At 37.5% G+C, this 25,120-nt stretch overlaps 1 protein-coding gene across 1 annotated transcript in view; it reads left to right on the forward strand.

The window, feature by feature from the left end:
• tenm2b (teneurin transmembrane protein 2b) overlaps positions 1 to 25,120 on the forward strand; it is a 294,981-nt gene that overhangs the window by 240,155 nt on the left and 29,706 nt on the right. The window contains exons 7-14 of the mRNA XM_077233547.1: positions 1,408 to 1,530; positions 11,634 to 11,839; positions 13,202 to 13,397; positions 15,872 to 15,973; positions 19,171 to 19,365; positions 19,680 to 19,880; positions 21,272 to 21,457; positions 22,207 to 22,353. Coding sequence (XP_077089662.1) covers positions 1,408 to 1,530; positions 11,634 to 11,839; positions 13,202 to 13,397; positions 15,872 to 15,973; positions 19,171 to 19,365; positions 19,680 to 19,880; positions 21,272 to 21,457; positions 22,207 to 22,353 — 1,356 coding nt within the window. The remainder of the gene's footprint in view (positions 1 to 1,407; positions 1,531 to 11,633; positions 11,840 to 13,201; positions 13,398 to 15,871; positions 15,974 to 19,170; positions 19,366 to 19,679; positions 19,881 to 21,271; positions 21,458 to 22,206; positions 22,354 to 25,120) is intronic.

Below are 25,120 nucleotides of genomic sequence, written 5' to 3' on the forward strand. Positions count from 1 at the left end.
TGCTGCCCTGTAAGTATACTCTATGCAATCTGGACACTGGCATCTTGCTTTAAGAGAACTCCAGAAGCAAATGACTGATAACTATTATAAGGGGGAAATATGCATCTATTTCAGATGAAAGCCATTTCTGCCTTATTATATTATTTATTTTAAAAAAAAACAAGAAATTAGTTATATACATTTAATGAAATTAAATATATAATATAAATTAAATATTTGCTTTTGTGTGGCAAAATCCACTTTGATTCAACCAATAGTTTGCAGAGGAATAAAACATTAGCCTATGTTAAGAATTTCTCCACAGCACTGATTAGTGTGCGACAGGATGTTTCAGGGCATAACAGACCGTCTCTGTCAGCGAGCACTGCGATGAAATGGACAAAAAGAAAGCAGGAGGGATGGAGGATACGAGAAAGGTGAAAAGAACAATGAAGGAGCGAGAGATATTGCCGATTAGAGGACAGAGAGATAAGATGAGGAATAGTGCATGTGGGACAATGACTTGATGGCATCAGAGCATCTGACAGCCTGAAGGAGTCAGCTTTTTCTTTTGACCCCTCTACACAAGAGTGATAACACACGCTCAGATGTACGCATATTTTGCGTGGATGAAATTGAGGGAGGGATAGAAGAACTAGGGTGCGGAGGTGAGGTGTTATGGTTGATACTGCAAACGTCAGCATTTTCCCGCAAGATTTTATATCCGCGTGTGTGTGTGTATGTCTGCCCTTGTTTTCCCTTGGGGCACCTCGTTTGTAATTTTCACCAGCACATCACAAAAACTAACTTTCTCTGATCATTATCATATTTCTTAAACAGATTTGACATATTTGAATTTTGCATATTGAGTGATCTCCATTGGAGCTAATCAGACTCTACAAAGTCTTGGAAGTGCTGCAGCACTGATTATAGTGCATATGGGGTGCAGAGAGAAGCAGGCATCTAGCCAAAATCTTCTCTAGCACACACACACAAGAATGTGTAGAGAATCTTTGACATCTGTCACCAACTTTAAACTGGCTGTAGTTTATTTTTTTCAAGGCAATTTTCTTTCGTTGCATTTAAGGTTTTTTTTTTTTTTTTTTTTTTTTTTGCCACCCGCTTCTGTGTGACATATTCATATCTTTGGAGAATTTAGCATTCCTGTAGTGGTTTGGATTAAACGTGGTCCAACGAAACCTGTCTGGGCACCGAGCCCAAACAAAGCACAGACTGCAGTCAAAGTGTCATTTTCTATAATGAGTGTATTTGTATGCTAAAGTCACCTCTGTCAGCAAGAGTTATAGTTGTTGTGTGTCGCATGCTCTCAGCTGTCAGGACGTGTCATCCGTGCATACATAAAGTAGTTGGAAGGTGTAATGTAGTGTCATGTTCTATTTTTTTATTTTCTCTTTCTCTCCCTTACAGCTCTTAATCTGCTTGGCTTGAATTGGCGGCTGAAGCCCACAGAAGGGCATCTAGTGAACACTGGCCTCAGCATGAGTATTCCCGGCATTGGCGATGTGGCAACAGTGCCCTCCGGAGGCAGAGGTAAAAGCAAAACACGACCCTGAAACCCTGAAACATGACCATGTGAAATCCAAGTCACCTGATGACATTAAATGCAAAACCCCCTGATAACATGAAATCCACACTGCTCTCGTTTACACGTCAATCGTTTTATATTGCATAATTCATGAGCATTCATGTTGTTCTAGTGGGGTAAAAAAAGTTAGTCATAATTCTGTAATTGTAATAACATAAGTAATTAAAGCTGCAAGCAGCATTTATCAGTGTTTAAGCAGTTAAGGCCTTTAAGCACAAAAGCATCAAAAGACATTACGTTTTATTTAGCATACATTTAACCACTGACATAATAGATGGAAAAGACCATTTACAGCCAATACAAGCAATTTACCATAGCACATAGTGTTTTAAAGCTTTTTAACAGTTATAGTGCCACCTATGGTACGATCTCCGTAAAACTTTGCATGCTTGTTAATGATGTTATATCACATATGCTCACAGAACATGTTATGACATATATGCTCATCAATTTTTGTGAAGTTCTGACTTTTCCTTTAGGATTTATAGGCTTTTGACCATATTTTGTCACGCCCCTTTTCTAAATGACCCTGTTACAGCACAACCAAATGCAAAATTTCAACTTTTTTTCGATAATTATTGATCTAGAGAGTCCAGAGAATAGGCCTAGACTGGTTTGGTTCCAATCGGGCGAAGGGACTAGTTCGCAAAAATAGGTTTTGGACAAAATTCGACATAGCGGAAAATCTGTATTTTATTTTTTCGAAATTGGAAATATACATTTTGTTCGTATTGAGCCAAGGATCACAGTGGTGTAAAAAGCCTGAGGCTAGGATTAGTTATGAGCAATTTAGTACTTTTGGTTGCTGTAGCGCCACCTATGGGCCAATCGGGGTCATACTCTGATAGGTTCTCCTCAAAAGTGTGGCCTACCATCTGGCCGAGTTTCAAGTCTCTAGGCCTTACTGTTTGGGCTGCACGATGCGTTTTAGGGGAATTTTTTTTTTCAAACAAATCCTAACAATTACAATAGGTTTTCAGCACTTCGTGCTTGAACACCTAATAAAAGTAACCATACTTATGTAATAAAAAAAATAACATTGCAAAAATTGCGGGTTGGTCGCGGGTGAATGAGAGATAAATCATTAATGTGTGTTGATTTTAATAAAGACTCGGAACTGTCATTTCACGGTAAAACGCAATGAATGTGAACAATCTGTAACGTTTGTGTTTTTCTGAAAGCGCTCGTGGTTTCAGAGCTGTGCGCTTTCATTGACTTGCGTGATTTGAATCTCACACAATCATATTTATTGATCCTAACTTAAAACAAGCTGTTACTATACTGAATAATTACCTCAAAACGTAGATCTGTATGTGCGATGTACTGTATCTGAATTGAATACATACACATCTCTCACTTTTGTGCATGTGCCAGCAAGTACCCCTGTATGTGCCAAATAAGTTTCTGACACCTTGTTTAAGCTATTAAAGAAATTAAATTTAGCCAAAGAAGAACTTTTGCTTTGAATAAATGTTCATTCAAAAGCAGCCTTCAGTGTAATACGTTACCATATCATCACGCTTAACACTGAGATTGTGTATTGTGTCGATCGGGTGCAGGTCAGGCGCGGTTATCTAAATCAGAGAAAGTCATAGGTGCGGGTGGGTGATTTGTTTTTAACAGAGGATTCGGGTGTCGTTAGAGCTGATCTGCGCATCTCTAAGCATGTTTTCTAGATGAATTTTCTAGCTGAATTTTTCATGAATTGAAAATTAACTTTTTGTTTGTAATGTAATAACTATGTATTAGCATAATAAAACAATGTAATGCAAGTATTCTTGTTTCACAAATCAATCCCAGTTCCTTATATTTTTCTAGCTATTTTACTAATAGAAATAATAACAGTGTAATCAAATATAAACCAATTACCAGTCCCTCCAGGATTTCACGATTTTTTTATGTGATTTTTGCGATCAAAAGGACTGATTTTGTGTTGGTAATTTCCAGAAATTTGTGAAAAAATTTGCGATTTTTATATTTTATAATTAGGACATCACATTTACCATAAGGCCGTGTGTCCACCAAAGCGTTTTTAGTCGGCTGAAAACGCTGGACGCTCTGCTGAAAACGCCTAGCTGTGGGCGCTTGAGAGCGTTTTGGCAGCGCTGCGTTTTTTCAGTTGAGACGATTCGTTGCTATGATACAGAATATCAGCAGCACAGTTTACTTGTAACTGATTTCGCAGATAATTTTGTTTCATACTAAAAATGTATTTTTCATCCATTTTGTTCGGTTAGCTCTGCTGGTTGACGTCGTTGTACAGAAAGGATGTTGTGACAGTTGGTCGTGTGGTATTTGTCCCGCCCCTCCTCCACTGTGATTGGACGTCTGGGTAAAAAGTGACAGTGATGAGCGCAGCGTTTTACCCAAAGTTGAACATTTTTCAACTCTCGGCGACCAGTAAAAACGCCGGGCGCTCAGCGCTTCAGCGTGAAAAAAACGCCGAACGCTCAGCGCTTGAGCGTTAAATACTCGCTCAGCGCCTCGCTACGCTCATGGCGTTTAAAAAACGCGGCGCTCCCATTGAAAACAATTAGAATTTTACGCCAGGAGCGTGAAAAAACGCTTTGGTGGACACACGGCCTAATAGTATTATGTGAGATGCACAATAGTCATACATGACACAAATCACACAAAAAATGCATAAAGCTTGTTTATTTGGTCTAATCAAATACTTTTTTTAAAATTGTGCTGTAGCCTTTTGTTGTTGCTTGATTAACATTAACAACAGCAAGTAAATTAGGTTACTGTCACGTTAAGACCTTCTACAGTAATGACAAACGTCCCAATCAGTTATTACTGATTGTTTTACGTAAATACTATTGCCAAGATGAATATTTTGAGTTATTGCAGCTATGTGTATTTGTTCTTGCGCTATAAAGAGAATTCAATATTCTAACTAGGCCGACAGGCGGTGACACGCAGTCAGTCATTCAGTCAGTCACACACACACACACACACACACATACACACTTGAGGTCAGAGACATACTGTCACTCGACTGGCTGAAATTAGTTCTCTTTCACGGTATACTGCGCTTTTAAAAATTATTTTAAGTACCATCGAGCATATCATATTTTTTGTTATGTCATTCAATCATGTTAAACGCGTTAATAAGTTTGCCATACTGCCCAATGAAAACCTGGGCGCTTATGTGAGAGGGCAGGAGAGACGCATTTTATTTTGCCATGTTTCTGACAGACCGCACACAGACATCACGCGCGCGCAACATCTGTACCCACGTAAAAATGCATTGAAACTTTAATTAACTCTTTAAAGTTTAACTCTTTAATTTAACTTTAATTAAATTAAGATATTTCAATTGGGTGATTATAATTAAAAGTTTTGTGGGGTCTTTTTTTGAATTTTTGTGATTATTTTGCGGTTAAATTAGGAATTATGCAGGATCGCAAAAAAATGCGACATTTTGTTGATTTTGCGTTGTCTTCAGCAATCGCAGAATCGCAAAAAACTGGTGGGAATGAATTACATCAATTACAACTATTTTAGTATAATACATTTTTGTTGCTGAATATTTTTTCACTAATTATTCTTTTTAATATGACCTTAAATAACTTTTTAATAAAATATTAACAATAACATTATAGCGTAAGTGCAACCCTACATATTTTTCAAGTAAGTATTTTGTTTCACTAAGAAAAATGCACTGTTATAATAGATTTTGTATTGTCTTCAACTGGTCCAACTCTTCTCAATGCTCCTCCTGGGGTTCTGTATGTAATGCTAATGCAGTTATTTGAAATGATGACTGGATTTAGTCACAGTTGGCTGTTTATAAAACATGTTAGTCTATGTCAGACTGAGGCTTTGTAAGAATAATCTGAGCCTAAACAGTGATTCTTCTTTACTGTATATTGAGAGAGTACATTAGTGTACAATTACAGTCTTGTGTGCCTTTTTCTCACTGCGACCTTTGATAAACAGTGTTATTTAGATCTCAATGGACTTTAGTTAATGGTTCAAAGCTCTGGCTAAGTCTCAGTTGGTCAGACACAAAGAATCTCGATGTCTGTTGTGCGTTCACCTCAAATGATTTATCATTATCAGTGTCAACACGTTTAGATGATAACGACTGTCGCTGACCTTTAGAGAGTGCCGGTATTGACGTTCTTCACACACAGTACAGCTTCTTCTCCCTTTAGATAGCTCGAAAAGAGTGTTTCTTTATGGAAGAGAACACATAGGTGCTAATATGGTTTCAACTGGGGAGTGTGTGTGTGTGCACAATCCTATTTGTTTTGGACTGTATAATGCACAAAAAAGGCTCATTGAAAAAAAAAAAATTAAAACTCCAAAAATGTGTAGATACAACAACAGATTATCGATTAATGGATACTTCCTTTTGCATGGTTTCTTTACATGCAATACTGTTAAGACCTAAACAAATATATTACCGATTGCCTCACATAACCAACTCTACATGTATAGCTTTTCTGACATTGTACTACTCTTGTGAAACACGAGTCACAACGCTCGATAAAAGAGCTCAAACACTTGTATAAGCAAGCTAATATGCAATGGTTTACTCACATTTGCTTTTGTTAACACTATCAGTTATGTTTAGGGTAGGATTTAATGTAGATGCTACATTACTTTCAAATGTGATTGACCTTTTCAGAGAAAATTGAACATGCACCATTTACTGGACTTGCCACTTTGAAAATGCAGCAGAACATGCAAGAAGCAACGCAATATCATTTTGCAGAAATGCCACAGGCACGTTTCTCTAATGAGCCTGGGTTGGTAATGGAAGGACTCCTGTCTGATACTGGATGAACATAATGTGGGAGGAAGGACATCATGTGCAAAAGCTTTCTGTTTTTCTGAAATGTTTTTTCCCCTTCACTTTGATGGAGAGCTTTCTGGAGAAGGGCTAGCTGTCCTACAGACACAGACATGTGTGTAATGGTGAGCTGTCAGTGGGGGAGAATAAGCATGATGTTGGGCTCACACCGTTCTCCAGTTTTAATGTTGTTGTTATGAGGATATATATGTCAGGACTAGGGATGGGAATCGAAAACCGGTTCCACTCGAGAACCGGTTCTAAATTTTACGATCCATCGATATTGTATGCCCTCGACGTTAACGAGTCCTCTTATCGATGCTCCTGCTCTGAGTCAGCCATAGTATGTACAGACCGTGAACTCACAACTGTCCCTTTTGTCCTTTATCAAGCACCATAGCACCGCGTCCAAAGATAATCTTTGTCCTGAAAAGTCTTATTTGATCAGTGAGTAAAATTGTCTCTCTCTGGTAATGTAGATGAACCGCTGCGCTTGTGACAGGGCGCATGTTAAACTGATCGAGCAGAGAGAGAGAGAGAGAGAGAGCCCCGGTCGCGCGCACGCACTCTCTCTCTTCGGAGCAAGGCGAAAGTAGGCTTCACCGTCTCAAAACTAAGCGCTGTCTTCCTCTCTCCCTCGCACATATTAATCAAAATAAACGACACGATGGTAAGGTAGGGAGACTAAAGTTTTATGTGGAGCATTCGGAGATTTGTTTTTCCTGAATTGCCGCTTGGTGTGAATTGTGCTAAAATACGTTGCCTTATCTTCTCTGAAAAGTCTTCCGCACATTCAGCTGACATAATCACACTTCAAATAAACGAAAAAAAACGATCCAGTGATGAAATGTTTTCTCTGATGACACACATCTTGTGGGATGTCCCAACTGGCGGGATAATCACACAACGCGCACACGTCCGATAATGACACGTCCAATTCGCGAACTAATGACTCATTTGAACCGATTCGTTTTAATGAATGGTTAAAACAACTGATCTTTCCAACACTGAACTCACGGGACGTTTAATCGGTGTATAACTAATCGGTAACACTTTACAATAAGGTTCCATTTATTACAGAAATTACATAAAAAGTACAGTTTGCTTAGTCAAGTGTAAGCATTAAAACGACTTGTTTTCCCCCCCGAAAAAGACTACTTTTTCCCACACAGTGCTATCAGGAATCGATAAGAGAATCGTTAAAGAATTGGATCGATAAGCAGAATCGTTAGTGGCATTGATATTGATAAAATCTTATCAATTCCCATCCCTAGTCAGGACTTCAGTGAATCTCTCAACGCAAGCATCATGTGCCTTTTTTGACTTCCTCCTGAAAAGTACTTCTGATAGCGTCACGGACAAGCAATTTTATGTATCCATATAGCATCAAAGCCAGACACAGAAAATACAGAAAGCAAGCCAAAGAGGTCAATACTGAAAAGAAAACATCGCTTAACAGGGGTGCGGGAAAATGTTTTAAGTTAAGGGTGCTGTGTTTTTTGTTTGTTTGTTGTTTTTGTTTTGTTTTTTGGCGGAGGGGGGGTCACCACATTTGAATAAGAAACAATATTGAGCCTATAAAACACGTCAAAACTCCCATGAAGCACAACAAGCGTACCTTTGAGAACACTTGTTTAACAGCATACACAGGGATGTGCACATCACATTTTTTACATCAATGATACTGTAATGTGAAATACATTTGAGTGAAACAGGATTTTCAGTTTGAAAATACAGGGTATTACTTGATTTCATCCACTGGGAATTGAACGATTGAAAAGGAACAGACTTTTGCTTTTCTGTTCCAACCCCCTCCGAGGGCCAATTGGAATTCCTTAAAGGGATAGTTCACCAAAAAATGAAAATTCAGTCAGTATTTACTCACCCTCATGTTGTTCCAACCCCGTCAGACCTTCGCTCATCTTCGGAACACGAATTAAGATATTTTTGATTAAATCTGAGAGCTGGATCACTCCTCCATAGGCTTCTAAAGGATTGAAACTTGTTCCCCGAAAAGCTATTAAAGACATTGATAAATAGTCCAAGTGACTACAGTGGCTCAATCTTAAGTTTATCAAACGACGAGAATACTTTTTTGCGCAAAAAAAACAAAAATAACGACAACTATTAATTTCCTTCTCTGTGGGCCTCGAGTCAGTTCACTAGCGTAATAGCGTAAGCTTCTGTGTTGTACATCACACGTAGGCTCACTATTGGCCGATGCTGGTCATGTGTGTGATGCGTGTGACGTACAACAACAGAAGCTCTACGCTATTACACTAGTGAACTGACTCGAGGCCCACAGACAAGGAAATGAATAGTTGAAATAGAGTCATTATTTTTGTTTGTTTTTGCAATCTGTAGAGTTCATCTCTACCTAAGCTCTGCCTTCCATCTCTCTTACTCTCTACACTTTCTCTCTCTCTCTCTCTCTCTCTCTCTCTCTCTCTCTCTCTCTTTTTCTATCTCTTAGGTAACATTCTACATACATTCTGGGTACAATTAACTGTGTTTTATTCAATTTTATACATCTAATTTATAATTAACTTAAGTGTAACCATAACCAAATACTGTTATTAAACCTTCTCAATTATAACCCATGTGCTTACCTGTTTTGATTCAGTATTAACATAGAATGCTACCTATTGCAATTCTAAATCGCCAAACTATAGCAACACTCTCCCACATATTTTGCTCTTATTTCCATCGTTGGTATAAGTAGCAGTGGGTGGTAATAGACAAGAAATCTACTGGTTTATACCATATTGCTAATGATGTTTCTTTAGTCAATCGGCAATCCTGCAGCCTGAAGCACTGTTGGCCAACCACCCTTACAGAATCAGTTTATTTGTGAGCATTACATACCGGAATTAGGATTTCCATATGGACTTACATGGAATGACCCCAGAGGGTTGTGTATGTGGAGATACTGACATCCTAAGCACATTCAGCCTTTCTTCAGTCCCTTAAACTCCTCATATACTGATACAATCTGTCATTTTCTCTGAATAGATAGCTAATCATTTATTATAGTATGTTATTTAATAAATTCATAAGAGTTATTGTAGGTGTAATGAGTTGGTTGTTATGGTGAGACAGCATTCAGCAGACAGAGTGAAAATCCAAACGCAGTTTATAACAAATGTAATCCAAGGTCATAATCCATACCAGGCAGAGGGTCAAGCACATGTAAACAGTAATCCAGGAACGAGAAATCCAAAATACGGGAAAAGATAAATATAAAGAAACCAGTGACAACTCAAAATACTGACGGAGTGTGAACAAACTCAAACAAGCAAATAAACAAGACTCCATACTGAATGAAGGCAAAAGGCATTTAAATAGACCATGAGATGATAAACTGAAACAAGACACAGCTGAAACAGATAAACTAATGAGCAGAGGGTTCTGGGAAATGAAGTCCGGGAATAACAGAGTCTAATGTAAATGGTGAGGAACTAGGCTGCCATCAGTTGGCACATGGCACCTGCAGCTGACAGATGTAACAGTAGGTTTATAAAAGGCAGGCTGAGGTGACTGACCTCGTATCCAGACTAAGCAAGAAAGTCCATCCATTAGGGGTGTTGAAATTAATCGTTTCTACGATGCATCGCGATGCAGACGAGGACAATTCGGTATCGGTTCAGTAATAGGCCATAACCAATTATAATGTACTGACGCTTTTCTGACGTTGTTTATCGCGTATGTGCTTTGTCGCGGTAGCATACAATGGCAGAGGGAGGCGAGACGCAAGTGCGAGTAATTAAAAATGTTCCAACTACTTTAAAAGCCTACATCTGGGCACATTTCGGCTCTTATGAACAACCTGATAAGCACGACCTGGAGACGACACGCGCTGTGACGCTGTGAGACGACACGCGTAACAACATTACCATCTTGTTACGCGTGATTATAAATGGATGATCATCACCTTCAACAGCGGACTCGGCGACGGTTGATGCGCACATCTCTAGGGTGAATGAGCGCTGCTTTTAAATGAACATTTCTTTAAAACAAAATTGATTTGACAGAATTTCATTTTCTTAATGGCATAAACAGGCTTTACTCCCTTGAAACTTAAACTGGAATGTTACTGTTTCTGAACTGAGGATGCAGTGCATCGCAATGCATTGCGATATCGAATTGAACTGAATCGATGACATGATAACCGTGAGCCGAACCGTGAGACCAGTGTAGGTTCACACCCCTACCATCCATACCAAGACCTGTGTGTACGTGTACATTTGTAAGGTGAAAGAAAATAGCTTTTTTCACTGGCTCTGATATAGGCAGTTCTGGCTGATTGAGAGCATGAGGAGTGTGAACTTCAGCTCCACAACAGAAGACTCTTCTCCATGGGATTTTCTCTCCCATTTTTTTCTGCTTCCCCACCTATCTCACTTTCTCCATCTCTCTTTCTTGCTCTTTGAGTGTATTGCTCTCCTTCAGCACAGAGCTGTTCATCCATGCTCAGTGTTAATGAGGGAGGTTGGTGCGAGCTCCCACTGGTTACTAGAATGGGCCGCTTTAACCGACCTGTCACTCAGACCTGACACTGCGTGTACGTGCACATGTTCTCTGGCAAAAAAAAGAAGAAAAAAAAAAGAGGCTTGATCCATTTAGGGAAAGAGCCTGCTTGCGCTCTATCAATTCAATTCATCTCTCTCCATAACTCGTTTAAATGCAGCCAGAGGTTTTTGCAGGCAGGGAAACAGATTGTCTCTGCTTATCAGGGCACATCACGCATCGAGAAAGCCGACTAGACTGACAGCTAACACCAAGCCCACTCATGTTGCACTGGCCCATCAGACACAAAAAGAGTGTGTCTGTGTGTGTATGTTGCTTCTGATACCATCAAGGCCAGTTTGCTGGGTTATTTTCTGATTGGAGTTGCTGCGATCTATCTGCGCTGTCAACATGGCAGCAGTTTTCTCTAGAGGACAGAATTAGCAGGTGTAGTGGAAAGGGAAGTGTGTGTGTGTGTGTGGCCATTGCTGTCATGCAGTGGTATTATGATCTCAAGGGAAAAGACAGGGTTTGATTTAGGGTTGATGACTTTGGCAGCCCGCACCACACACTCATTAGCGCAGAGCTGCGTCTCTGCGGAATAATATATGTTGATTTTACTTTGTACACACTTTGCAAATATGTTCACACAGAGCTGAGGATATTCCCCATTCTCTGTCTTTGAAAGACTTTTTTTTATCAAACAGATCTTGTTTCTTCTCTTGGCGTCTGTCTCAGGGCCGTGGGTGTTGAAGAACAGCAGTATAAACAGTGGGGAGTTGGAGCTGGGTCAGCGTGTCAGTCAGGATGTTCCTCCAGGCGTCTTCTGGAGGTCTCTGCTTCATCTGCGCCAGCCACACTTCCTCAAATTCAACATCTCCCTGGGCAAGGACGCACTGTTTGGGGTCTACATGCGGAAAGGCCTGCCTCCTTCACATGCTCAGGTGAGCAAATCGCCTCATGTCTTGTTTCTTCCCTTAAAGGAGCCATGTCCACTTATAATTAAGGTTGAGTGTCCAGTTTTTAAATACTAAAACCACTTTCGGTTCAGTTTTTGTTAAAGGGTTAGTTCACCCAAAACTGAAAATTCTGTCATGATTTACTCACCCTCATGTCGTTCTAAACCCACCTTACGTTCACCTTCGAAAAACACAAATGAGATGTTTTTAATGAAACCTGAGAGATTTATGTATGTTCATTAAAAGTCCATTCCACCAAAACAATTCAAACATTTAATAAAGACATAAACATTATTGTATGTGTGTTGATGTTTATATGTAAATAAAAGCCTAAATGAAATCTCCTCAGTAAACTTAGACTAGAGAACTAATTTCATATAGATTACTTTTACAATGTCTTTATGGATTTTGAATGATGAAAGTGTTGTCCCTTTCGTTTGAGGGACAAAAAATTCTCAGCTTTTATTAACAATAATTTTATTTGTGTTACAAAGATGAACAAAATTATTCTCTCTGATTTAGAATTACACAGGCTGCTTTTGAGAATACTCAAGTGCTGATATCGTAATCTATTGATTGACACTGTTATGTTCACACTGCCCCAGCAAACACCAAAATCAAGCGTAGCGTCAGTTCTGGCAGGTCACGTTAATCAAGCTCGCGTCAGCTGACTCTCAGCTGACCCACGTCTACCTATAGGAATACAACGCCTATCACTGTATACATATATAAGCACTATAATATCAGTATTATAAACAGCTATCACGTTTCTCAGGAGCCAATTCCATCCCCAGCTCCTCCTCTCGTCATTCAGGATTTGGCTTTCTGAATCCTCCTGAATTAGACTAAAATTCTCTAATTATGTTTTACATTAAAATGAATTAATGAGATCTACAATACATTCATGTTAGTCAATTGATTTTGACGATAGTAGTCTTGACACAAAGGGTTAACATACTAATCCGACAAAACCCAACCATTGAAAACTGGGATTTGTCACGATTTTGTGGGACAGTGTGTGAGGTAACCGTTTTAGAGCAAGTAAATCTGGTTCCCTATAATGTTCCTCCTTAAAAAGACAGGTTTTTGTTAAATACCACGAAGAGACCATCTGTGTAGACAGGCTTTTTTTGTTGTTTGCAACTCCTCATAATGAATTGTAAATGATTTCCAAATTATCGCTGCATATTTGTCTGCAGCATTCTTACATGTGTCTTATCACATTTCAGAGTTGTTATCTCCTCTACATTTTGATTTAATTTGTCCTTTTTGATTTTCATTACAGTGTTTAGTGAAGATGACGTCCTGTTTTCACCTCTCTCTCTCTCTCTCTCTGTGTCTCTTCAGTATGACTTTATGGAAAGGCTGGATGGAAAGGAGAAGTGGAGCGTTATTGAGTCTCCTCGTGAGCGGCGCAGTATTCAGACCGTTGTTCAGAACGAGGCGATCTTCGTTCAGTATCTGGACCCTGGCACCTGGCACTTGGCCTTCTACAATGACGGTAGAGAGAAAGAGCCAGTCTCATTCAGCACTGTGGCTCTAGGTACCCACCTCCAGCTTTTATTTACACACTAACATATTCAAAAAGATGGTAAAACAGAAACTTGGTTGCTTGTTGACGTGCTGTTTAGAGGATACTCAGTCCACATGATCCACCCTAAACCTAGATATTATGTTTCAGTTTGAATGTGTGCAGTTGAAGGAGAGCTCCTTGCTGGCATTGCTGTATTTTACATATTCATGTACTGTATATATTGTATGTTTAAATATTCATGCATAAACTGCTCAGTTGTTCACTCATTCAAAATTCAGAACATAGCAACACATGTATGCTTCAATATATGGACAAAGAATGAGTGAAAATGCATAGGAATTGTGTCCCAAATGATCTAATAAAACAAACAAACAAACATAAAAAAATATAAAAACATAAAAAAAATTATATTAATCAGATTTAAAACCAAATATGAATGTGTTTTGAATTGGGTTTGTAAATATATATATATATATATATATATATATATATATATTTAATACACTACTGACTAGGTTTTTTTGCTTTCTTTTTATTAATGAAATCAACTGTTTTATTCAGCAAGGATGCGTTAAACTGATCAAAAGTGACAGTCAAGACTTTTTCATTGTCACATTGTTTTACATTACAAACAAAATTCAGTAGAATATAAATGCTGTTCTTTTGAACTTTCTATTCATTAAAGAATCTTAATTTAAGCAGAAGAATTGCTTTCAATATTGATAATTGTGAATATTTACAAAGCATTTAAAAAAAGTTAATTGATAGATTATAAACTATAGTTAGTACATTAATAGACTATATATAAATAGTGTCACTGTAATGAACAAAGTGTTATTGCTTAATTAGCTTATATGTAAAGAGTTAGATAATGCTTTTTTAACAACATTTTAACTTTAAATACTTTTCACTTTAGATTAGATCACGGAAAATGGGGAAATTACATTAATTAAGAGCTTTAAACCAACATTTATTAGACAATATTAAAAATTCCATTATTATTGAGTTCATTCAAATGTTTACTAATACATTAAGCCTATCTCCAAAGCTAAACATTAACACTTGAAAATAAATAAATAAATGCTGCCAACATGAATTACATTGTTAAAATACATCAGTAAGGATTAGGGGTAGGTTTAGGGGAAAGAGCACTGTATATAGAATATACAGTTTGAACAGTATAAAACTCTATTTCTATGGAAAGTCCCCGTAAAACATGTTTTAAACCTCGTGTGTGTGTGTGTGATTGTTGTTGTTTTTTTGCTGATAAGACTACAAACAACTAAACTATTTAAGTTTATTTTTTAGTGGTCTTACAGAAAAGCTGTGTTGTATAAAAACATTTTGTGCAGTAAATAACACCTCACTTTCACTTTTATAACTGCAAATATATTATATAGTTTATAATTATTATGACAATCACGTTGTGGCATTATTAAAAAGATATTTTATTTGTGCTGCCTGTCTGCTGTGTGAAGTCCATAAAGATCAAGTGCTAAAGGTGCTTGGGTATTCAAGCCACTGAAAATGAATGAATGTCATTGCATTAGATAACAGAGTATCAAACCAAGTAGCATTTATTTGAAAGAAACGCAGAACATGCACACGTATCAAAGCATTTATCAAAAGAGGTGTGTTTTTTTGTTTTTGTTTTAAAAGTAGAAAATACTAAAAAAGTATTTGCACACTTTCTGGTTGTCAAACATTAGAGTAACATGTTAAGAACCGCACCTGTGCTTATCTTCTTAGGACACCAATTTCATAGATCAACTCAAAATAACCTTGAGATCAGTTGTCAGAAGTCACTGCAAAAAAATTATTCAGAAAAGTCAAATTAGTTTGGAGAAAATGATGGACCATGTTTTGTTTGCAGATGCCACATTGATATTTATCTAATAGAATGACATCCATTCATTTTTAAGTGTGGCTCAAGTGTCCAAATATTTTTTTGAGTCCACTATATATTCAAAACATTATGTATGCATATTCAGTTTGACGAGTAACACACACACACACATACACACACACACACACACGCACGCACACACACACACACACACACATACACATACACACAATGTGCTCTTGAGGTCTCTGATCTGGAGATCACATGATCACATACTTTATTAATGTGTGTATCTAACATTCAGTTGATGGCTACTGTTGATTTGAAAAGCATAATTTTTTTTAGCTTTGCCACAGTCATAGTGTTATATTTCCCATAAGGCTTTGGTGAAATGTGTCACAGTAATTCACACATTGCCACTGAACTGTCAATAACGCTGACTGAAAGTCCACGTTGCACCATGCTGTGTAAAAGATTATCTCACAAAATGCAAGACAGTTCATAGTGTTATGACTCGCTTTCTTCTGTCAGACGACAGCGTTTAAAAGGTTTTCTAGATTTTGTGAATGTTACATTCCACTGTCCCTCATTAATAACTGAGGGTTGTAAAATTCGTGCGTCTTATGTGTCGTCTCAGACTCGGTGGAAGAGTGCCCGCAGAATTGCCATGGCAACGGAGAGTGCATGTCAGGAGCGTGTCATTGCTTCCCAGGGTTCCACGGCACGGACTGCTCCAAAGGTACCGCTAACTGTCACACTGCAGGAGTGTTTACATTCAAAATGTTGTTTCACATTGCAGCATTTGTCAAAATATATTTTTTTGTAGTCTTACAGAAAAGCTGTGTTGTATAAAAACATTTTGTGCTGTAAATAACACCCGACTTTCACATTTATAAATGCAAATATATTATATAGTTTATAGTTATTATGACAATCACGTTGTGGCATTATTTTTAAAGGGGCCATGAAGTGCTTTTTTTATCAAAGATTTTAACATCTATAAAAACTTCTATGCTTCTATAAAAAGCTATACTGATTTCGACCCTATTTTTCAAACACTCCATTTTGGTGTGTGTGTAGCATTCAAGACGTATAAAAATAATTGGTAACACTTTATTTTACAGTGTCCTTGTTAAATATGTTACATGTACTTACCATAGTAATAACAGTAAATTATGCATAATTACATGCAACTGACTCTCAACCAAATCCTAATTCTACCCTAACCCTATAGTAAGTACATCTTGTTAATTAACATTACTGAGTACTTAAATATATAATTACACTGTAACAACGACACCTTAAAATAAAGTGTAACCAAATAATTTTCATTGTCCCCGCCGTTACACATGTGGAATTGTTTTGAAAACTTCTGATGTTTAAAAATACCTTGTTACATAGTTACAAAGAAACATTCACCAACTGTGTGAAACATTTATGCGTAAAATGTTTTATAAGTCGCAAATTGTGGTTGTGGCAAATAAAGTTGAAGTACTTGGAGTTAGCACAGTTATAATTGACAAAGGATGACTTACAGTGTTTCGTGTAAACGAAGAATTCATATTTCATTTGTCACACTGTTATTCTTATTGTTCATCATTTATTATCATTTGCAGTGTTGTGTTTTAAATAAAATGAAACGTGTTGTAATGTCAAAACAGATGTCGCTCACTGAAGCTTTTATTCAGGATGTCATGCAGTATATTGTACCCGTGCACAAGCTCTTAAAGTGACAGCAGTCTAATAAACACGCTAATGTTAATCAAAGAACAAAAGTCAAGGAGAAAATCACTCGCTGCTCTTGACTGAATAACTTTTGTAACTTTAATTGTGAGCATTAATATGTATTTAATTTTTACAATGAAAACTATCCAGTGTTATTTTACATTTGATTACATATATATATGTAGTATTTCTTACCTGAATACTACTGTTTAAAGCCATGTTTAATTCATGTGTCTCTTTATTCTATTGTATTTATTTGTGCTATCGTTTGCAATTTGTTCTTATTTTATTTCTTACTGTTTACTTGTCTTTTTTCTCTTTTTTTTTGTAAATCTAGTTCAGTGATCCGAATAAAGCATCACAGTGCTATTACAACGACATTACCCAAATTATCACAAAATTATGAGATAATAACAAATTATTTGTATGATGGGTTTTATGGCAGTTTTCTTTGTGGTATCGAAAATGTCATTGAATATTAATATTTTTCAAGGGTATCGTATTGAAGTTAGAAATTCCAGTATCATGACAAAGCTAATATATAAACTAAGTAATATCAAGCTATATCATTATTGTGCCATTTAAAACTTGGTTGCTTTTCAACCTTTAGTTTTACATTCAATCTATTTACCAAGACTTACAAATAACCTTTGTGCTCCACTTGAGTTTTTATGTGCAATTTGCCATAACTTTTATATATGACTTGCTACATGTTTGATTCTGAAGCTGTTATTGATATGAGATATGGCAGAATTTTCCCTCGAGCTCAAAATTTGTCATGAGATTGTCAGTGTACATAAGCTCTGGACATATGTCATAACGGCTCTATGACACTGTCACATCACTCTGAGATCCAGACGGATGAATTACAACATCCCTGATTAATCCCGTCTCATTTATGCCAAAATGTCTAATGGGTTTGTTGGCTTTACTGTGCCAGACAAATCTTTTTGAGTGATGAAGTGCTCTCAGTGTGGGCTTCGTAAAGAGAAATATGTGTGAGCTCACCTGAGGCTATACATGGCTAGTTTATTACTGTCGAATGCTGGGTCCTCTGAGAAGCAGGAGCACTGTTGATATTGCCTTTGAAGCACGCTACTTTAATTACACATGGCATAGTCTTTCTTATTACTATATACAGAGAGATCATGCAGCGTTTATGGCTAATACCGAACCCTGTGACGGAAAAGAGCGAGGCATGATTCTTTTCTTCTTCTATATTTATTTATTCTAGGCAAGTTTTCATTGAAAACTGTAAGATTGTCTACTAAGCCTCTGCTCAGCTTGAGTATATCCAGGCTAATGTTGGGTAAACTATCAAGGAAAGTATACCTTGTTAAGTTACAAGCTACTTATTTGGTTATTAACAAGGCTTTATTAAATTTATCAAAAGTCACAGTAAATACATTTTGTGTTTAAAAGATTTCTATTTCAAATATATGTTGTCCTTTTGAACTTTCATCAAAGAATCCTGAAAAAAATGCATCACGGTTTTCAAGAAAGAATTAAACAGTACAACCGTTTTCAACATTGATAATAATAAGAAATGTTCCTGAAACTGGAATAATTATCTATCAAAGGAATAAATTACATTTTAAAATATATTAAAATAGAAAACAAGTTATTTTACAACAATTATTTGAAATTGTAATCATTTTTCAGATTATATTATATATAATTTAATCTCAGCAGTAAAAACAATAGGGGGTTTTAATTAATGGCTTTTGATTAGGAGTTAAATTTATGTATGTTATTTTCAATATAAAAGATGGAACATTCTGCCATAGAACTGATAGTACATAGAGACTGTGTTTGGTGAATAATTTCTTTTTTTTTTCAATCTTGTTCATCTGATCAAACCAGTTCACTAAAACAAATCCAACCTCCCAAGTCCACATATGCCAGGACAGTTCAGGAGGGTGCACTAGATTATTGCCAGAAAACAATCACATTGAATTATTTATTTATTCTGATTTGGGGATTCACAGCCCTTGACACACAGCTTTGAGGTGTTTTCATACAGTTCAGTGGATTCGTTTGAATTAACTCTATGCTTCATTTTTCTCTTATCTTATCTTACATTTCATACCTAAACTTCTCTAAATGAAGCTGGTTTTCACTAATTCCTCTCAAACATCCTCATCTTCTGTCCTTCCCTCACTCCCTCATTTGTTTTCCCTCCTGCATCCTTTGGTTCTGTCTCCATTGCAGTGGCTTGTCCCGTGCTGTGCAGTGGGAACGGGCAGTACAGCAAGGGTGTGTGCATGTGCTACAGCGGCTGGAAGGGGCTGGAGTGTGACGTGCCCCAGAGCCAGTGCGTCGACCCCAGCTGTGGCGGTCACGGGACCTGCGCCCAGGGCAGCTGCACCTGTGAGGCGGGTTACCGTGGCGAGTCCTGCGAGGAAGGTAATGAGCGCGTCGTTTTCAAAACTTGTTTCAGCACTCTCGGAAAAAAAACTCTTCCTCTGAGAATCTCCGATTTCAAATGTCTGCTACAAAAGCGTGCTGATACAAGCATAGTAAACTTTATTAAAGTGATGAAATCCATTCTATTGATCGGGCTTTTAAGAAATTGGGCTGAAACGAAGTCTCTGAGTGCATGTTCATATGAGCAGCTGGTTTCTGAAAGTGTTGAGATCCCAGAGGTGAGTTTAGGAAAGATGAGGAGGAAAGCGAAAAGAAAAAAAGCTTTTTCAAATGCTCTGTTTCTTCCTCTCCAGTGGATTGTCTTGACCCCACGTGTTCTGGACATGGCAGCTGCGTGTCCGGTCAGTGCCACTGTAAACCGGGTTGGTCTGGGCCTTTATGTGATGTGTCCCGAGCCCAGTGCCCGGATCAGTGCAACGGCCACGGAGTCTACAGCCCCGACACGGGCCTCTGCAGCTGCGACCCCAACTGGATGGGCCCTGACTGCTCCACGGGTGCGTTCCCATCAGCCTCTTACACCTCCGCACTTGCTCTCTTCTCACGCTTTGCTGCGATGTTTTCCAATCCTTCATTTACGTCCATCTGCACTCTCGGGGTGAGGGGGTGGGGTCGCTAAGCATGAATTGCGCTCGCTGATAGCGTTGTTTATTTGCACTTGCTGCGTGTGCTGTTTTAGCACCAGATTCATATGTAAATAAGACACACCTCAAAAAAAAGCTTCATAAATAAAATATAATTATAATACTTTATATATATATATATATATTTGGTAACACTTTACTTAACTTAAAGCCTTTATCTATAATTCATTAAAAAGGTATTCATTATGTACATTATAATGCACTATATATATTTTTTTATAAATAATTGTAACCAAAGTTAAAATGCATTATAATATTCAAAGATTCCTTTTTACATCTGAAATTGGTTGTTTTTCGTGTTTTAATGCATTATACTTTCTAAAGGTGTATTATAATTAATTATAACTTTGGTTACTATTATTTATGAGACCATACAATGATTTATAAGATGCATTACAAGGCATAATTAATGCATTAAAATACTGGCTTTTAAATACTTTTATAATGCATTATACATAAAGGCTTTAAGTAAAGTGTTACAAATCATTCTAATTCTAATTTACATAAAGGAGATTAATTTAATAATGACATTAACTTTGTTAAAAATATGCATGCTGCAACCAGCACAGAAAGTTCTATAAATAGGAAAGTATCTGTTGAACTGGACCGTGGGGGATTAGTGAATAAAATATTTATTTATAAATAAATAAAATATGTAAAATATATATTTTTGTGCTCAAATATGCACATTTACAAATATTTTGTAGGTAAAAATGTAATATAGACATACACTACTGTTCAAAAGTTTGGGGTCGGTACAATTTTTAATAAACTATTTGATGAATAGGTTCAAAAGAACAGCATTTATTATCTAACATAATAATTATAACATAAGTATCTTTAATGTCACTTTTGGTCAATTTAATGCATCTTTGCTGAATAAAAGTCATAATTTCTTTTTTAAAAAGTGTCAATAATACAGCTATTTTGTGTGCTATTGACATAAATGGCATTCAGTACAATAATTTGTGTTATTTTTTGGCAATGTAATTATTTCCGTCGTCAAAGCATTATCAGCTCTGCTGCAGATCATTAAAACTAGATTAATTAAAATAACAGAATAAAACTGCAAATTGCTTACATATGAAAGAAACAATAATAATTCAATTAATTAAGAAGGATTAAAATAAAGATAAATATACGAGATGAAAAACAAATGTAAAAACATCTCTCTCTCTCTCTCTCTCTCTCTCTCTCTCTCTCTCTCTCTCTCTCTCTCTCTCTGTCTGTCTCTCTGTCTCCAGAGGTGTGTTCAGCAGATTGTGGAAGTCATGGTGTGTGTGTCGGGGGCGTTTGCCACTGCGAGGAGGGCTGGACAGGCACAAGCTGTGACCAGAGACTGTGTAACCCACAGTGTGTGAAACATGGGACTTGCAGGGATGGCAAGTGCCAGTGTGAACAGGGCTGGAACGGAGAACACTGCACCATCGGTAAACACACACACACACACACACACACACACACACACACACACACACACACACGCACGCACACATGCTCTTGTTCTGCTTTGAAGCTTTGAGCTAGTCAAAGGCATTTCCCTTGGTTCTGTGACTTCTTTTTCAAAGACTTTTCAGCTGCTGTTTTGTTGTTTGGTCTTGATTGATTTCCTCATGTTTGCATCAGCGCATGTACATAAACATATTTGCGCGTATGCTTACATTTGTGTGTGTTGCCATTGTTTTATAATCCCATTCCGAGCAAAGGACACAGTTTTCACTGTGTGATCCGCATCTATAAGAATATTAAATGACTTGTTGAGCTGTGGACTCCAGCTGGACGAAGAATACTAACGGATGCCACTTTGGTTGCATGTATTAGCATGCTTGTTTTCATGCTAATGAGTACAGTTCTCCCTCTCTGCCACCGTTTTCAAATCATTGTTTTCAGACAATTTTAGCTGATGGATTCTGAGCACACAACACATCGTGACGCTGAATTCACCATCCAAAATGCAGCAGTCAAACCAAAGTCATTCATAACGGTTTCGCTTGGGTTCATTGATAATAGACGTCATCAGGAGTTTGTCTGACAGTTTGCATGCCGTCGGTATGGTAGTGAGTTTTAAGTGGCGAGTTACATTTCACCTTGTCTTTCTTATGGGCATCAAACTAAATAATCTCAAATCTAATTACACAATTGTATCAATCTCTCTCTCTCTCTCTCTCTCCTCTTTCAGATGGTTGTCCAGGGCTGTGCAATGGGAATGGGCAATGCATCATGGGTCAGAACAGCTGGCACTGTGAGTGTCACACTGGCTGGAGAGGGCCAGGCTGCAGTGTGGCCATGGAGACCTCCTGCAATGACAATAAGGACAATGAAGGAGGTAAGAAATGCATGATGAATGCAGAAATTGTTTTTCACATTTGGCCTTGTTTGCATCATATCTGTCAAGACTTGAAGGGGAAAATGCTAAACTGATAAGATTATTATCTCACTACTGCAAAGGCCTTGTTCACACAATGATAAATAATCGGTGCGAGAAACATTTTAATTTGGATGAACGGTTGTTAATGTGTCTCTTTAGACCGAAACTAACTTCCATATGCCATCAATGCGACAGAATGTTTTTGTTCGGAGAGGTGTTGTAATTGTTATTTCCTCTCACTGTGAATAAAACAATAAGATTTGCTCTTTTTGCATTGTGCCCAGAGCAGCTGCATTTATATAAAACTATGACTTGTTGCCGTTCATGACCAAGTATTTTGCTAAGTGACTGTGAATAGCAGAGGAAAAAAACCAAACGGCTGTATTGTCTCTGTTCTGTTGTATTTGGTGTTGTTTTTATGAACATCATAGCGAATACAAAAATCTGAACAGCTGTTTGAAACCGTGTAAATAAATACAGTTGACTTCATTTTTTCTCCGTGACAAGCAGCCGTCACAAATGTAAAGTTGGACAGCGCTCTGTGTACCGGGGTACATCTATACATATCTATATAAATTCCTTACTGACAGAGGGCATCATTGACTTACAGCCAAAACATTGAGCAAAAGTCACCGGATTTTCAGCCTTGCAGTCTCACAGGATTAGTTTTACGATAAATGTATGTTAGCGAAATCATTGTTGAAAGCCTGCTGTATGAATAAAAACAATGCCACAACTTAACATAAATATAGAACAGTACAAGGCGATTTCAGATTACAAGGCATAAATGATGTTCACTACTGTAATGAATATAAACGTCACTTTAATAAGCAAAGGCATTTTTTTACTTTAAACAAATAACCATTCACATGCTGAGGACGTTTGCATTGTAAGAATGTACAGGGAGACTTCGGATATAAAAACGGTGTCTTGTTAGGCAATGTTTTCTGATTAAAATCATATAATGTCCTATTAATTCAATACAATGTGTGAGCTTACTAGGGAATACCAATATGGCGGTGCGATGGCTTCACTTTTATGACGTCATGAGCAATCCAGTTCTCTATATAGATCAGTGGTTTGAACATACAAAGTGTATGTGAAAATCGAACAGTTCCTTTATTTATTTATTTATTTATTTACAGAAGCTGGAAGTTTTGATATATCAAATTTCAATAAGAAAAAAACAATTCATTTTCTAATTCTGGAGGCTTCTAGAACTGTATGTTCTTCAATAAAAGCTCAAATGTTTTTTGTTTTTGTTGTTGTTGTTTTTTCAGATTATTTTTTACATACGAATAATAATTCATTTATTAAAATACTTTTAAGTCATCCTGCAGCCCGAATTCCCTAACCTTTTCCCAATTTTTTCCGCGGAGTCCGCGGCTATAACCGCCAACCGCGCATCTCTAGTGTGTGTATATATATATATATATATATTAATGATTTAATTCATTATTAGCTTTTCATAAACTCCCAGCTCCCTCACAAATCCCAGTTTTTGAAACCATGCTCTAAAAGAATTGATGCCTTGCCATCCTCTCCCCACTCATAAAGAATGGATTTTACTCTGAGAGTGTGTGTGTGTGTGTGTGTGTGTGTGTGTGTGTGTGTGTGTGTGTGTGTGTGTGTGTGTGTGTGTGTGTGTGTGTGTGTGTGTGTGTGTGTGTGTGTGTGTGTGTGTGTGTGTGTGTGTGTGTGTGTGTGTGTGTGTGTGTGTGTGTGTGTGTGTGTGTACATCAACTGCTGCTTTGTGGCAATTTATTAGTAGATTTGAAGACGCTCTGAAAGACCAGATAGAGCAGCTCCAATCAACCGTGTGAAAAGGTGATGCGTCTGTTGGATGGCAGAGTGAGGGATTTGAAACTACCGCAAGGCAGAATGATTATATAACGGGTGGATGTTCAGAGTCAGCCCAGAGCACTGAGTGTCTCCCCTAGACCAATAAACAGCACAGAGGGGCTTTTAGAAGGAGCTCTTTGTTGTGTCTTGTTTTAAAATGTTTTCCTTTTCTCTGCGTCGTCTTCTCTTTATTGTTCTCTCACTCTCTTTTAAACATGACCCGGCAAACATGCAGGTGTTTGAACAAACCCCCTAACCATTGGTATCACGATATTAAATTTAAAAGATTATCACAAAATACTTCTTAAAGCAGACGTTTGAAGGCATTGTTCAGTCTATCCCAGACACAAACGGCAGAAAGAAAAGCGTCCTCCAGGATACACAACTTCCTGCTTTTTTTCTTCTCTCTCTTTTGTTTGCCCTTCGTTTGGGGGTTACTTCATTGAGGTTTCAGAGATAATAGAGCACCAGCCAAAACAAAATGGAGCAAACGTCTCTGGCAACAGGCGCTTGTCGTGAGTTTGTTCCGGATCAAGAAAGACCCATTTAAGGAGGAGGTTTGAAAGGGTGTACATGTACAGTGCACCGCGATATGCAGCCAGTAAGAGACGGGAAGAGACTGAAAGAAAGATGAAATGAGAAGGGAAGCTCTCAGGGGTGTGAGAGATGCCCTCTGTGACTTTGATGTAAGTTCTCTAAAAGTGAAACCGGGGGAAGAGAGAGCGGAACTAGCATCATTCGATTCATTGATCATTTCTACAGCTAGTCTCTTTACCACAATAGGGAAAAATAAATATATTTGTTCAATTTAATTTCCATAATGATAAGAAATTCTGCATTTGAGCTCATTATGTGTGTGTCTTGTTTTTTAATCACATTATTT

The sequence above is a fragment of the Siphateles boraxobius genome, unplaced genomic scaffold, assembly GCF_051911475.1.
Source record: "Siphateles boraxobius isolate OS27281-9 unplaced genomic scaffold, OSU_SipBor_1 18, whole genome shotgun sequence".
Lineage (NCBI taxonomy): Eukaryota > Metazoa > Chordata > Actinopteri > Cypriniformes > Leuciscidae > Siphateles > Siphateles boraxobius.